Consider the following 14,834-nt stretch of genomic DNA (forward strand, 5'->3'; position numbering starts at 1 on the left):
TTGGATGTTTGGAATGAGACACCAATGAATATCGGAGAGAGAAATAATAGAAATGCAAGTGCTCTTTGGGTTGGTGTAACTATAAGTCCAAAGTCCACAATCTTTTAAAATGGTTGGACATGTACATAGCTTAACCAACATTAAATGAGGAACACAAGAAAGCCCCACAAACCGAAGAAAAAACACACAAACAATAAACGAGACAGTTAGAGATAAGATCTCTCATTTTCAATATGAAAGCATTTACTCCTTGTTGAACGGTGGAGGGGCTACCCAAACATGGCCCACCATAAATCGTACTGATATCCTTTCATTTTAAATCTTCTTTTAACACCCATCGGAGATCAAGCATTTTGAAGAATACTAACAACAAATCTGACGTGCTCAAATCTTCAACAATCAATTTTATATTATTTAACACAACCTTGAAAGTAATTAAGTAGGATTTGGATTTTACTATAGACAAGTATTCGGATCATCCCATGATTTTTCCAACGGGGGAACCTAGCTAGCTAACTCATTATGCATTGCCAAAATTGTCATATGGAAAATTGGAAATGCCTTTATTAAAAGGTTAATATCATAAAAAAAAAACTATTAATAGTATATTCGTGACAAATTTACTTAAAATTAAATTTTTAATCATAAAAAACCCCAGATTAATATCATTGCAATCAATCCACTTCAAACTAATTTTTTAATCATAAAAACTCAAAAAACTAGTACATTTGTGACAAATTTACCATTATTTAGTTTCCAATAAATTGAATTAATATTACGAAAAAACCATAAATTAGTAAACCTACAAAAAGCAAAGAATAAAGCTCTAAGTTGGTACACCCATTAACTGTCACGTGTTATTCAATTAGACAATTTCACAATAAAATTTAATGGAAACAAACGAAGATAAATTTGTCACAAGTATATTAATTTAAAGTTTTTGGTGGTCAACGAATTAGTTGAGGCAAATTTGTTACGGGTATACAAGTTTAAGATTTTCATGATATATTCACTATTTGTTTGAAGGGACCAAATTGAAATAGTTTTACAATTGTGGGGGGCTAATTTAGATGGGATCCTGAGACTAATCGGATAGAGGATGATCGATCCAAAAGTACAAGGGCCAGGAAGCAAATTTATTCATGAGAATCATTCGAGAGATGTTGGCGTTTAACAAAAACCTTGATACGGCTCCTGATGCTTTATTCTCACCCATAAGAATGACCCGCTCCGCCCCCACACTGCCCTCCCTCGCCTCGCCTCCCGTGTTACTCGCCCTGGACAAGGCACGACAAGGGCTGGCCCGAGAAGAAAGCCTTCAGGTTCGACATGGTGAGCTCCCCCAGCGCCTCAAATGATTCAGGAGTAATGACCGCCGAGTGCGGCGACAACACCACGTTGTCCAGACTGAACAGCTCTTTCGGCACGTTGGGTTCGTCTTCGAACACGTCGAGGCCTGCGCCACCGAGCTCCCCTCGCACCAGGAACTGCACGAGCTCCTTCTCGTCGATGAGACCGCCTCGCCCCACGTTAATTATGACCCCTCGATCTCCCAGAACAGTCATGACCTCTCTGTCGATCACATGGCGGGTTTCTTCAGTGAGGGCGCAGCACAAGATGAGGACATCAGAATTGGCAGCGAGATCGCGGACGCTTGTGTAGTAAGGAAATGGGAACGATGGCTTCTTACTCCTCGAGTTGTAGGCGATGTCACAGCTGAAGGGCTGTAGCCTTTTGGCGACTTGGGAACCGATGTTTCCCAGTCCCACGATCCCCACTCGCTTTCCTCCTAGCTGTAACAATACAAGCACGAAGTCATAATCCACTCGGATTCTTAGAGAGTACTTTCTAATGAAACTGAAAATGGAGCTGCAAAAATCAGTTTCACTTGTACAAAATGACTGCCACGCGAGCTGCTTAGGTGCGTGGGACAGAGGGCTCATAGTACCTGCTAGCGCAGCTATGGAGTCGAAGGGAAGGAGCCTTCCCTATAAGATGTGCTTCCACATCGTGAGCTTTAGTGCACTAGTTGTCGAATCCCCCTTCCAACAAGGTTTTGGGCAGGAGGTGTTTCACGATCAGTATTGAAAATGAACGGAGAAGTGGTGGAACATGCAGAACCACATATTGGAATACTCCAGTGCAGCACGAAGCCACTGACGCTGAGTCGCGTAGCAGGGGAATACTATGACTATAATGGACTATAATGAGGAGGACGATGGACCCGCTCACGATCTACTCACTTTCAAACAATTGCACTCAAATGATGAAGCAGGGATTGATACGACGGCCTTAGCAATCTATAGGCTGGTGATTTCCCTAAAGCTCTGGGATATGTGGATGATCGGGTTATCAATCTCTTCTCTCAGTTCAAGCATGGAGTCAATCCCATACCTGTTATCCTTTCAGAGACTTTCCGGTAAACCTCATTTATTTAACCTCCCCGTGACCACTCTTTCCACTGCAAGCTCATCGCCTGATCTAGAACTTAGGATTTCAGCCAGCCTCGGATAAAAGGAATTCGGTAAGCATATAGGCTCTCTATTCTATTTGAAGCCCAGTGAGCACTTTCAGACGATCAATGGAAACATCAGTTCCAGACACTACAACCAGTGCCCAAACTAGCTCAGCAGGAAAGGCATGGTAGTGTTGAAAAGAAACTGTAATTACAAACATATGAAGGTAAGACTCTGTCTCAATGCCATAACCAGTAGCAAATATACTGCTCGATGACCAGAAATGGGACACTTTTCACAGATATGGAAAGTTAGGTACTACTGATGCCTAGAAACCATGCACAAATGGACTTTTTGTCCGTCTTGATCTTGTATCAGCAATGCTCATCATTAGATCTTCACATAACCACCCGAATCTTCGTTTAGAAGAACTAATGGCCAAATTTCTACACTCAAGCTCATGTATTTGACCTCCTGTTAATTTGGCACTGCATCTGCAGTTGCATGTGGATCAACTTCCTAAAGGATGGTACCACAGATGTGCATACTATAGAATCGAGTGATGAAAGCATTTGAGAATACAACAGTGCATACCACTTCTTATCAAGTCCCAGATGCTCTGACTAGCTTCTGGACTCAGCATCAGACCTACCAATAAAATCCACAGTAGTAAAATAGCAAGCATTCACTGATCGTCAACTAGTATCCCTGTCATTGCCACAGAGGATCTTCTTCCATGAATATTTCGTCACTACATTAACTCACGGCCAAATGCCCCTGAATTCTCCATTGGAGGTACAAACATTATAGTGGATAATAGTATGAACACTGAACATACCCAGTTACTTTGACAAATTCAACTTCCTATTTACCAGCCAATTTCATGCTAAATCCTCCCACCAGAGTAACCAAATCTATCACGTGAACTCACGCCACTAGACTGGCACACGACTAAACTGCTCGATGACGATCTACACTTGCCTTGACCAACGACAAATATGTTCTTATGCATCATCTGAACTGCAGTACCGGTCCATGCATAATGGACAGAATGCAGACAAAAAATATCTTCTTCGTGCATCTTCAACTACGCAACTGAACTCACTGCTTGAACACCAAAGAAAAACAGGAGAACTAATAGACCAGGATCAATTGAGCAGGCTTCAACCACCTCACTCTCTTCCTAAAATGTCCAACACGATGCATTATGCTGAAACAGCCAATACCTTCCGACGACCTCGAAATATACCCAAAAGGAAAAAGCTTTCAATTGATTCCGACCAATACAAGACTACCCAAAAGAAACTTTGCTCGACAAAAGCCGTTGCTCACCTTGAATCCGAGCGGGTAGTCTCCGTTCTTCAACCACAAGCCCTCCCTGAGGTACCGGTCGGACGCCGACATCCGCCTGAGGACGTCGAGCAGGAGCGCGACGGCGTAGTCGGCGACGTCCTCGGCGAAGGCAGCCCCGGAGTTGGTGACGGCGATGCCGCGCCGGCGGCACTCGCGGAGGTCGATCTTGTCGACGCCGGCGCTGGTGGCGACGACAAGCCGGAGGGAGGGGAGGAGGCGGAGGGTGTCGGCGGGGAGAGGGGTGGGCCCGACGCAGACGAGGGCGCGGGTACGGCCGGCGCGGCGGGCGAGGAAGGCGTGGGCGGGCTCGTCCGGCGAGTCAGTGCGCGGATCGAGGACGGTGAAGTGGTCGCGGAGCAGGGCGAGGAAGGGAAGAGCGAAGGACGGGAGGCGGTGGACGAGGACGTCGGGACGGCCCGACCCGGGTTCAGCACCGGGTTCGGGCTGGGAAGACATTCTTCGGTTTTGCCGAAGGGTCAGGGCGGGAGAGGGAATCGAGGCCGCGAGACGGAGAACGACGCCTACAACCGATGCGCCCAGCTGAAGCTGAGCCGGCGGGGGGCCTCTTGTCGTTTCTAATGACCATCTGGTGATGAACCTTTCGTGATCTCTGAACAGGGATGATGTTTTGGTCCACTTTCTTTTTTCTTTTTATCAATCTTTCTATAATCAGAGATAAAAAGTTTAGTAGTAAAAGCCCAAACAAATCAGTAAAGCTTAGCTAGTGACACGGCTCAAGGATGAGCATGATTCAAGACGTCCAAATGATAGGGCCTTGACTCATAGAAGGGTCAGCCCACGAGCTGCCCATGAATGATCCACGGGTGACCCATGAGTAATGCGCATGCCGGCCCATGAGTAACGCAAGAGTGAACCTGTAACCGTTTGGCTCCCTCGTCTTAGGCAACCCTTCGGTTTCCATGGACTAAGCTTATAGACTCATGGCAAGTGTCCTTTGAGTTCCCCATGGCTTAGGGCCTCTTGAGTTGCATGTAGCCTTACGAAGATTGCAAATATTCAAATACTACCATTGGATCGGCGAGGGATCAACGGTTGAGATTAAATTCGTCCCTACATAAATAAGGGCCTCTCACCTTCAACTGTACACTCTAGTTTACGAGCTAATACAACTTGAGCTTCACTCTCATACTTCGTTCTTGTGAGTTGAGTGTATGTTAAGCTGACTTGGAATCAAATCTTAAGGTCACACGGGTGTGGGATCGTTCACAATCGACTGATCCATGACAAGTGATATTAGAGCCTTTGTTCCAAACGCAATAACTGATCCTCCTTCTCATGTTGCGATTGCTTAAGGTGAAGACCATGAGGATCATACAAGAACGGTAGAGAAGGCCACTTGGTCAAAGAAAAACCATGCTATCTTGAACTCAAGGGATCCAAAAGGTGACCTAGATAATTCAATGACAGTTATAGACGAGACTGTCATGGACATCCAAGGGATGGTGGATGACTTGAACCAGATTGTTAAAGGAGTGGAAGCCAGAGGGGAGGAGCTCTTGATTGAAGTGCAAGAACTCAAGTCCGACATAAGAGAGCTTCCCGCCAAGGTTCTGGGGTCCCTCATTCATGAGTTACAGTAGCGGGATGAGACATGGGAGGCCATGATAGCGGCCATGCGCGTGGAGCTTAAAGGTAAGCTTGCGAAGTTTGAAGCGGCATGCATAAATGGGGCAATCACTGTGTAAGCGAACCAATGTATTGATGCACCCAAGTCAAGAGAGTTCAAGGGCTTGCGAGTGGTCAAAGACATGGATAACTTCCTGTCGTACATGGAATGATACTTCTAGGCCATGGGAATTTGATGATGACATATCTCGAGGAAACACCGCATCCATGTATTTAGTTGAAAATGCATTGTTGTGGTGGTGTTGTCAGTTGAATGATAGGTGTGTCAACCCTATCATGACATGGTGGTTCGTTGAAAATTTTCGACGGAACTACTATCGCGCATATGCGGAAGAAAAAGCTTGCGATGAACTCAAGCACCTTGAACAAAAAGGCAGAGTTTACGACTATGTGAAGCGATTCTCGGAGCTATTTCTCCAAATCTCGTCCATGAGCGAGATGGAGGTGTACCACCAGTTCATGAGTGGACTCAAGCCATGATTTAAGCAAGAATTCAAGCAGTGTGTGTGGTGGATTGATGGCTACGTTCGTGACTGAGTCTCTCATGGAGTACAAGTCACCATCATGGAGTACAAGTCACCATCCACAACAGAGTCCAATTCTCATTTGAAGGACAAGGCCAATGGTGGGTGAGATTGAGGAAGACTTAATCACCCGAATGGAGGCAAACCATTAGCGGTAGTGCCTAGGACCCAATCGGAGTCGAGTGGATAGAGACAAAGGAAGGTATGTATGTATAGGTGTTTCTACAGTGATGGTCCTCACATGACTCGTGATTTTCCTAAGAGGGGCAAACTAGCAGTCCTATGCAAGGAGGACAAATCGCAAGGGAGGCACAATTGGGTTTGATATGCATCCTTTGTTCGATCAAAACCAAGAAGGTGAAGAAACCCAAAGGCATGATATTCGTGGATGTGAAGATTAGAGGTATCACGATGAGTACACTCGTGGATATTGAGACGTCCAATCTCTTCATATCTCAAGAGGCCACAAAGAAGCTGGACCTTTCGGTCGAAAAGGGAAGAGCCAGTTGGCTCAAAACAGTGAACTCCAGCAAAGTCTTGACTAGCACCATGGCTAGGGACGTGGAGCTCCACCTTGGTCCATTGACTAGCAAGGAAAACATTGAGGTAATCCCCCTTGACGATTATGATTTTGTGTTGGGTCTCGAATTCCTTGATAAGATCAATGCGAGTGTTATGCCGTTCGCAAATTGCATATGCATCTTCGACAAGTGGTGCCAATGTATGGTCTCAATCCATCGCAAGTTGGGATGCGATAAAAAAGATGTTATCGGCCATACAGATGTTGAAGGGAGCAAAGAAGGGTGATGTGACCTTCTTAACAACGTTGAAAGTTGAGGACGCAAAGGGAGGTTATGCACCAAAGGAGGTGATCCAATTCCTCAATTCATTCCAAGATGTGATGTTGCTCGAGCTACCCAATAAGCTTCCCCTTGAAGAGAGTTGGATCATCGGATTGAGCGTGTGCCCCATGCTCGACCGCGGGCAATGGCACCCAAGGCACCCTATTGCATGGCCCTACTTGAATTAGAAGAATTGTGGAAACTACTTAAGAAGTTGCTCGATGAGGGATATATTCGACTGTCTAAGGCTCCATTTGGTGCCCTAGTCTTGTTCCAAAAGAAGTATGATGAATCCCTTTAGATGTGCATTGATTACCGAGCATTGAAGAAGCTCACCATTAAAAAACAAGTATTTTATACCTCTCATTGCGGACTTGTTCAATCAGCTTGGGGAAGCTCAGTGGTTCACCAAGTGGTTCACCAAGCTCAATCTTCGATTGGGGTACTACCAAGTTCAGATCACTAAGGGGGACGGGTCAAAAATTGCATGCGTGATGCACTATGAGTCATATGAGTTCCGTGTCATGCCTTTCGGCTTGACTAACACACCGACCACGTTATGCACTTTGATGAACAAGGAACTACACTTGCTCCCTAATTGGTTTGTGGTAGTTTACCTTGATGATATTTTTGTGTATGGTAGGACGCTTGAGGAACACATCGAGCGCTTGAGGTAAGTCTTCCAATTCTGGCGGAAGAATGATCTGTACTTGAAGTGTGAGAAGTGTGCCTTCGTGCAAAATGAAGTTCTTTTTCTTAGGCACATCATTGGGGGATGGATGAGTACTGATGGACATGGCCAAGATTCATGCTATTGTTGAATGGGAAACACTGACTAAGGTGACGAAGCTGAGATTGTTCCTTGGTCTCATAAATTACTATTAGTACTTCATTCGAGGCTATTCATACCTCATTGTGTTACTCATGGAATGCTAAAGAAATAATGGCCGTGAGAATGGATGGATCAGTGTCAAGAAGCATTCGATCGGTTGAAGTGGGCCATGACTAAGGATTCGGTGCTCATGCTACTCGACCATGCCAAGTCATATGACGTAGAAACTAACACCTTTAATTTTGCTATCAGTGGTGTCCTTATGCAGGATGGGACCCGGTTGCCTTTGAATATCGAAAGTTGAACAAAACCGAACGACAATATATAGTCCAAGAGAAAGAAATGACCACAGTGGTACATTGTCTTCGTACATGGAGGCATTATCTTTTGGGGTCCCAGTACGTCGTAAGGATAGACAACGTGGTCACAAGCTACTTCCAAACCCAAAATGGCAAGACTTCTTGGCTGAATTTGATTATGTGCTAGCTTCCGGGGAAGTCCAACTCCATGGCAAATGCCTTGAGTCGAAAGATGGAATTGGCCAATATCGTGAGTCGATCCAACTATCTTGGGATTGATCGTATCAAGAAGGGGTTCAAGCACGACCAAATGGCCGAAGCACTCATTTGATACATGCGAAAGGGGAAGACGAGACAATTTTGGTGTGAGGATGACTTCCTATATATTAAAGGACGGTGGCTCTATGTGCCACTCCATGGGAAATTAATAAAGGAAATGTTGTACGAATGCTACGACTCCAAGTGGGCGGGCCATCCTGGAATCCATTGCATCATGGCACTCATCGAGGATCAATATTATTGGCCTCATATGTGGGATGACGTTGTAGCATACGAGGACATGTCTGGTGTGCTAGCAAAATAAAATAGAGCAACGTCTGTTGCCAAGGCTCCTTGAGCCGTTACCCATCTTAGAGTGTACATGAGAAAATGTCTCCATAGACTTCATTGTGAACTTACCAAAGTCCGAAGGATATCGGACCCTCATGATCATTGTGGATCGCTTCTCCAAATATGCGATGTTCGTAAAAACAACCGAAGATTGTTTGGCCAAGGAAGTGGCCAAGCTATTCTTCAAGCTTGTTGTCAAGTAATGTGGAGTGCTACGCATGATAGTGAATGATTGCAACCCTCAATTCACCAAGCCGTTTTGGACCAAGCTCTTCAAGTTGTTGGGGTTGAACCTCAATTTCTCCACGAATTTGCATCCCCAAACTGACACGCAGATGGAGAGGGTGAATGTGCTCATAGAAATATATACCTTTGGCATTATGTGAGCACCACGCGAGTAAATTGGGCGAGGCCAATCGATGTGGCCCAATTCTCATACAACTTGCAGCGGAGTGAGTTCACAAATCAAAGCCTGTTCAAGATCATGATAGGGCAACAACCGCTCACACCGAGCGTGGTTGACTCGGGCTACCAAGGAAGTAGTCTGTCAGCCTACAAGTTCACGAAGGAATGAGATGAATGAGTGGGCTTGGCACAAGCATGCCTACACAAGGCCGCGAAATGCATGAAGAAGTAGGCCAACAAAAAGCGACATCATGTAGAATTCTAGGTCGGGGACCTACTACTGGTCAACTATACCTAGTCCTTCGGTATCGAGACATGCATAAAGGGTTGATCCATTGCCATGAAGGCCCATTCTAAGTGTTGCAGTGGATCGGGAAGGTTGCACACAAGCTGGACTTGCTAGCCAAACTCAAGGTACATCTCGTGTTTCACTTGAGTATGGTCAAACCTTTCCATGTAAATGAGGAAGACCTAGACCGAGATAAATCACAATGAGTGCCGCTTGGACAAAAACCTCGTACTATTGAGACGTTGAGTGCATCATGGCGAACCAAGTCATGCGAAAGAGGTATTGCACACCAAAGAATGAATACTTGATCCAATGGAAGGGCCTTTCAGAGAGTGAAACAAATTGGGAACCATCCGAGACTCTGTGGCAATTCAAGAGGCACATAGGTGCATTCCATGCCGAAGATGCGATGAGGACGTTGCCAAATAGGTGGGGGAGATTGACATGGCCCAATAACAAGCATGATGCAAGATGTTCAAATGATAGGGTCGTGTCTCATACAAAGGGCCAACCCACAAGCTGCCTATGAGGCCTATGAACGACCCATGGGCAACCCACGAGTAATGCACACATCGGCCCATGAGTAACACGAGAGTAAGCCCACGATCGTTCAACTCCCTCATGTTAGGCAACCCTTCGATTTCCACAAATTGACCTTACAGACCTTATGGTGGGCGTTCCTTGAATTCACCATGGCCTAAGGCCTCTTGAGCTACATGTACCCTTGTAGCGATTGTACATATTCGAATACCACTATTAGATCAGAGAGGGACCAATAGTTGAGATTAGACTTGTCCATGTATAAATAAGGGACCCCACCCCTTTAGCTATACACTCTAGTTCACAAGCTAATATAACCCGAGCTTCACTCTCATATTTCGTTCTTGTGAGCTGAGTATGTGTTAGGCTGACTTGGGATCAAATCCTAAGGCCACATAGGTATGGGATCGTTCGCAATCGATTGACCCATGACACTAGCATCACGGTGCACAAATATTAACATGTAATATAATATTGAGGATGTGTTTCTTTCGTGTAAAATATTTTTCGGAAGAATATTTTTCTCATTTTTCGACATTACATTTATTTAGGAAAATGAGTTAACGGAAAATGTTTTCCTGATTAATGAAAAATGTTTTTCTACTAAAGCTTAAATTCAAGAAAATGATTTTTTTTTCTTTAAATGAGTCAAAAAACATTTTATCAAAATATGACTAGTTATTGGCATTTTGATTCGAAACTCTACACTTGGGTATGGGAACTCCAAAGTTGGTTCCTAGATCCCTGCGTTCAAGACCAGGTCTCTTGGTGACCGAGCCTGGGTCCATTAAGGTGAGGCTTGGGACCTCGATGCTCGGGCTTAGGCCCCTGGTGCCCATGCTTGGGTCTATAAAGGCCAAGCCCAAATCCCTAGTGCCCACAACCAATACTCCAAGACTTGAACTCTGGTTCATAAAGGTCGTGCTTAGGTCTCCAAGACTCGAACTCTAGTCCAACCCCTAGGTTGGGTCCATAAAGACCATGCGTGAGTCCTCGGTGCTTGAGCTTGAGTTCAGGATTGAGGCTCGCCTGTGACCATTGTCGGGCATCACAAAAGCTTGGCAACCAAATGGACGAGAGAAGGAAAAAAGAATAAAAATAAAAATATTTAAAATTTTGATTTTTTTTTTTGGGCTTGAGATAGAGTCATGCGGTTGAAATCAAATTCCAAAGTTTTCTATCACGTATTAATAAACAAACGAAAAATCATATTTCTTTTTCAAAAGAGTTAATATCCTGAAAAACCCTAAATTGATACATCCATGATAAATTTACTTCAAATTAATTTTTTGATTATCAAAAACTCAAATTGGTACATTCGTGATAAATTTATCCGAAATTAATTTTTTTACTATCAAGAACCCAAAATTGGTATACCCATAACAAATTTACCTTAAATTAATTTTTTATTATTAAAAATCCCAAATAGATACACCTATGATAAAGTTATCCTCTATTAACTCTTGTCAAATTTTATAGTTAAATTTGCTAACATGAATGACACATAGTGGCATGTTATGGTGATGTTGTAAATTCATGATTTGATCGCCTGAAAGTGATTAAGCAGGGTTTGGATTATACTATAGACATGAATTCAGATCATTCCATGATTTCTCGAACGGGAAAATCGTGCGAGCTAACTCACGATGCATTGCCCAAATTGTCATATGGGAAATTAGAAATGCTGTTTAGTTATGGCTTAATACCATGAAAAATCATAAATTGTACACTTGTAAGAAATTTACCTTAAATTAATTTTTTAACAATAAAAAAATCATATACTAATATGTTTGTGACCAATCCACTCCAAATAGTGAAATATCTATAGATATCTACAAATTCCTGGAGTTGCCCTTTGAATGCTAGAATTTTACAAACTCTGTTTGGCCGACAAAAGCCAATTATTTGCAATCTAGGTCTTGACAGAGAAAGTTCGTCACCCCAACTTAGGTATCTACCCCCAACCTAGTATTCTAGCAAGTTTCACTGATGCTCCAACATCCAATCTATAGTATTTTTTTTAGACAAGTATCATTCGAAGACGTAGAAATTCTGACAGTTGCTACATTTGTAATAAGAAAGGCCATTTTGCCAAGAATTGTCCAAAAACCAAAGGAATACTCTAAAAACCATTCTGCTCATCTAAGGAGCTATGGATGCAGAATTTGTTTTTGTTGGTAAACCAGAAGATCTCCTTGAGATTAGAAGAAGATATTTTTTTGAAAGAAAGTGTTGCTCTACGAAGTATGAAGTATGAATCGGGGGATCGATCCAAAAGTACAAGGGCCAGAAAGCAAATTTTCCTCCCTAAATATTCATAAGAGAATCGTTTGAGAGACGTTGGCGTTCAACAAAACGTTGATTTAGCTCTTGATGCTTTACTCTTCACCCATAAGAATGCACCACCCCGCCTCGCCTTGCCACCTTGTTACTCGCCCTGGACGAGGCATGACAAGGGCTGGTTCGAGAAGAAAGCCTTCAGGTTTGACACGGTGAGCTCCCCCAGTGCCTCGAATGATTCTGGAGTTAAGGCGGCTGAGTGCGGAGACAACACCACGTTGTCCAGACCTAACAACTCTTTCGGCACGTTCGGTTCGTCTTCAAACACGTCGAGGCCTGCACCACCAAGCTCCCCTCGCATCAGGAACTGCACGAGCTCCTTCTCATTGATGAGACCGCCTCGCCCCACATTAATTATGACCCCTCGATCTTCCAGAACAGTCATGACCTCTCTGTCAATCACGTGGCGGGTTTCTTCGGTGAGGGTGCAGCACAAGATGAGGACATCAGAATTGGTGGCGAGATCGTGGACGCTTGCGTGGTAAGGATACGGAAATGATGGCTTCTTGCTCCTCGAGTTGTAGGCGATGTCACAGCCGAAGGGCTGAAGCCTTTTGGCGACATGGGAACCGATGTTTCCCAGTCCCACGATCCCCACCTGCTTTCCTCTTAACTGTAACGATACAAGCACAAATTATATAATCCACTCGGCATCTTAGAGAGTAGATATTCACGAAACTGATAATGCAGCTGGAAGAATCAGTTTCACTTGTAAAAAGATATAACAGGAAAGGCACGGCAGAGTCGAAAAGAAACTGTATCTGTAAGTACGAACATCTGAAGGTAAGACTCTGTCTCAATGCAACATATGACATCCTTAGTAATCAGTAGCAAATTTACTGCTCAATGACCAGAGAAGGGACACTTTTCACAGATATGAAGAAGTAGGTATTACTGATGCCTAGAAACCATGCACAAATAGACTTTTTGTCCATCTTGATCTTGTATCAGCAAAGCTCATCATAAGATCTTCACATAACCACCCAAATCTTCGTTAGAAGAACTAGTGGCCAAATTTCTACCCCCAAGCTTGTGAATTCAATATCCTGTTAGTTACATTTGACACAGCATCTGCAGCTGCATGTAGATCAACTTCCCAAAGGATAGTACCACAGATGTGCATACTATAGAATCAAGCGATGAAAGCATTCGAGAATACAACAGTCATACCACTTCTTATCAAGTCCCAGATGCTCTGACTAGCTTCTCGACTCATCATCAGACCAAACAATAAGATCCACAGTATTAAAATAGCAAGCATCCACTGATCATCAACTAGTATTCCCGTCATCACCACAGAGGATCTGCTTCCATGAATGTTTCATCGCTACATCAACTCACAGCCAGATGCCTCTGAATTCTCCATTAGAGGTACAAACATTATAGCAGATGATCCTTACCAGAAAAAAACATTATAGCAGATGATAGTATGAACACTAAACATACCCAGTTACTTACTTTGACAAATTCAAGTTCCTATTTACTAGCCAATTTCATGCAAAATCCTTCCACCAGAGTAAACAAATTTATCGCGTGAACTCGCGCCACTAGACTAAATCAGGCACACAACTAAACTGCTCGATGATGATCTACACCTGCCTTGACCGACAACAAATGTCCTTAGGCATCATCTTCACTGCAGTACCGGTCCATACATAATGGATGGAATGCAGACAAACAATATCTTCTTCGTGCATCTTCAACTGTGCAGCTGAACTCACTGCTTGAACACCAAAGAAAACCAGGAGAACTAATAGAACAGGATCAAATGAGCTGGCTTCAACCACCTCACTCTCTTCCTAAAATGTCCAACACAATGCATTATGCTGAAACAGCCAATACCTTAGGACGGACGACCTCGAAATATACCCAAAAGGAAAAAGCTTTCAATTGATTCCGACCAACAAAAGAAACTTTGTTCGACAAAAGCCGGTGCTCGCCTTGAATCCGAGCGGGTAGTCTCCGTTCTTCAACCACGAGCCCTCCCTGACGTACCGGTCGGCCGTGGACATCCGCCTGAGGACGTCGAGCAGGAGCGCGACGGCGTAGTCGGCGACGTCCTCGGCGAAGGTGGTCCCGGCGTTGGTGACGGCGATGCCGCGCTGGCGGCACTCGCGGAGGTCGATCTTGTCGACGCCGGTGGTGGTGGCGACGACGAGCCGGAGGGAGGGGAGGAGGCGGAGGGTGTCGGCGGGGAGGGGGATGGGCCCCACGCAGACGAGGGCACGGGTGAGGCCGGCGCGGCGGGCGAGGAAGGCGTGGGCGGGCTCGTCCGGCGAGTCCGTGCACGGGTCGAGGACGGTGAAGTGGTCGCAGAGCAGGGCGAGGAAGGGAAGAGCGAAGGACGGGAGGCGGTGGACGAGGACGTCGGGTCGGCCCGACCCGGGTTCGGCGCCAGGTTCGGGTTGGGAAGACATTCTTCGGTTTTGCCGAAGGGTCAGGGCGGGAGAGGGAATCAAGCTGAGCCGGTGGGTGTCCTCTTGTCGTTTCTAATGACTGTTAGGTGACGAATCTTTCGTGATTTCTGAACCGGGATGATATTTTGGGTCCACTTTTATTTTTCTTTATTTCTTTTTATAATTAGAGATAAGAAAATTTAATCGTAAAAGCCTAAATAAATCCGTAAAACTTAGCTAGCATCACGATGAACAAAATTAACAAGTAATTTTAAAATTAAGGTGAGCGCATTTGTTTCGCA

At 44.6% G+C, this 14,834-nt stretch overlaps 3 protein-coding genes across 3 annotated transcripts; 1 reads left to right on the forward strand and 2 right to left on the reverse strand.

Moving 5' to 3' along the window:
- Window positions 1–982: 982 nt before the first annotated feature.
- Window positions 983–4,424, reverse strand: LOC104441824 (glyoxylate/hydroxypyruvate reductase HPR3-like). Its single transcript, XM_010055065.3, has 2 exons — window positions 3,789–4,424; window positions 983–1,793 (listed from the first exon to the last, which is right to left on the reverse strand). Exons 1-2 carry the CDS (start codon window positions 4,263–4,265, stop codon window positions 1,269–1,271), a joined length of 1,002 nt encoding a protein of 333 aa, XP_010053367.2. The 5' UTR covers window positions 4,266–4,424; the 3' UTR covers window positions 983–1,268.
- An 806-nt stretch (window positions 4,425–5,230) lies between these two features.
- Window positions 5,231–7,944, forward strand: LOC120292614. Its single transcript, XM_039310886.1, has 5 exons — window positions 5,231–5,377; window positions 6,338–6,586; window positions 6,762–6,848; window positions 7,209–7,495; window positions 7,923–7,944. The coding sequence occupies exons 1-5, from the start codon at window positions 5,231–5,233 to the stop codon at window positions 7,942–7,944; spliced, it is 792 nt and encodes a 263-aa protein (XP_039166820.1).
- A 4,084-nt stretch (window positions 7,945–12,028) lies between these two features.
- Window positions 12,029–14,616, reverse strand: LOC104441826 (glyoxylate/hydroxypyruvate reductase HPR3). Its single transcript, XM_039311047.1, has 2 exons — window positions 14,077–14,616; window positions 12,029–12,749 (listed from the first exon to the last, which is right to left on the reverse strand). Exons 1-2 carry the CDS (start codon window positions 14,551–14,553, stop codon window positions 12,225–12,227), a joined length of 1,002 nt encoding a protein of 333 aa, XP_039166981.1. The 5' UTR covers window positions 14,554–14,616; the 3' UTR covers window positions 12,029–12,224.
- Between the last annotated feature and the right edge of the window lie 218 nt (window positions 14,617–14,834).

This window comes from Eucalyptus grandis, chromosome 4, assembly GCF_016545825.1.
Source record: "Eucalyptus grandis isolate ANBG69807.140 chromosome 4, ASM1654582v1, whole genome shotgun sequence".
NCBI lineage: Eukaryota > Viridiplantae > Streptophyta > Magnoliopsida > Myrtales > Myrtaceae > Eucalyptus > Eucalyptus grandis.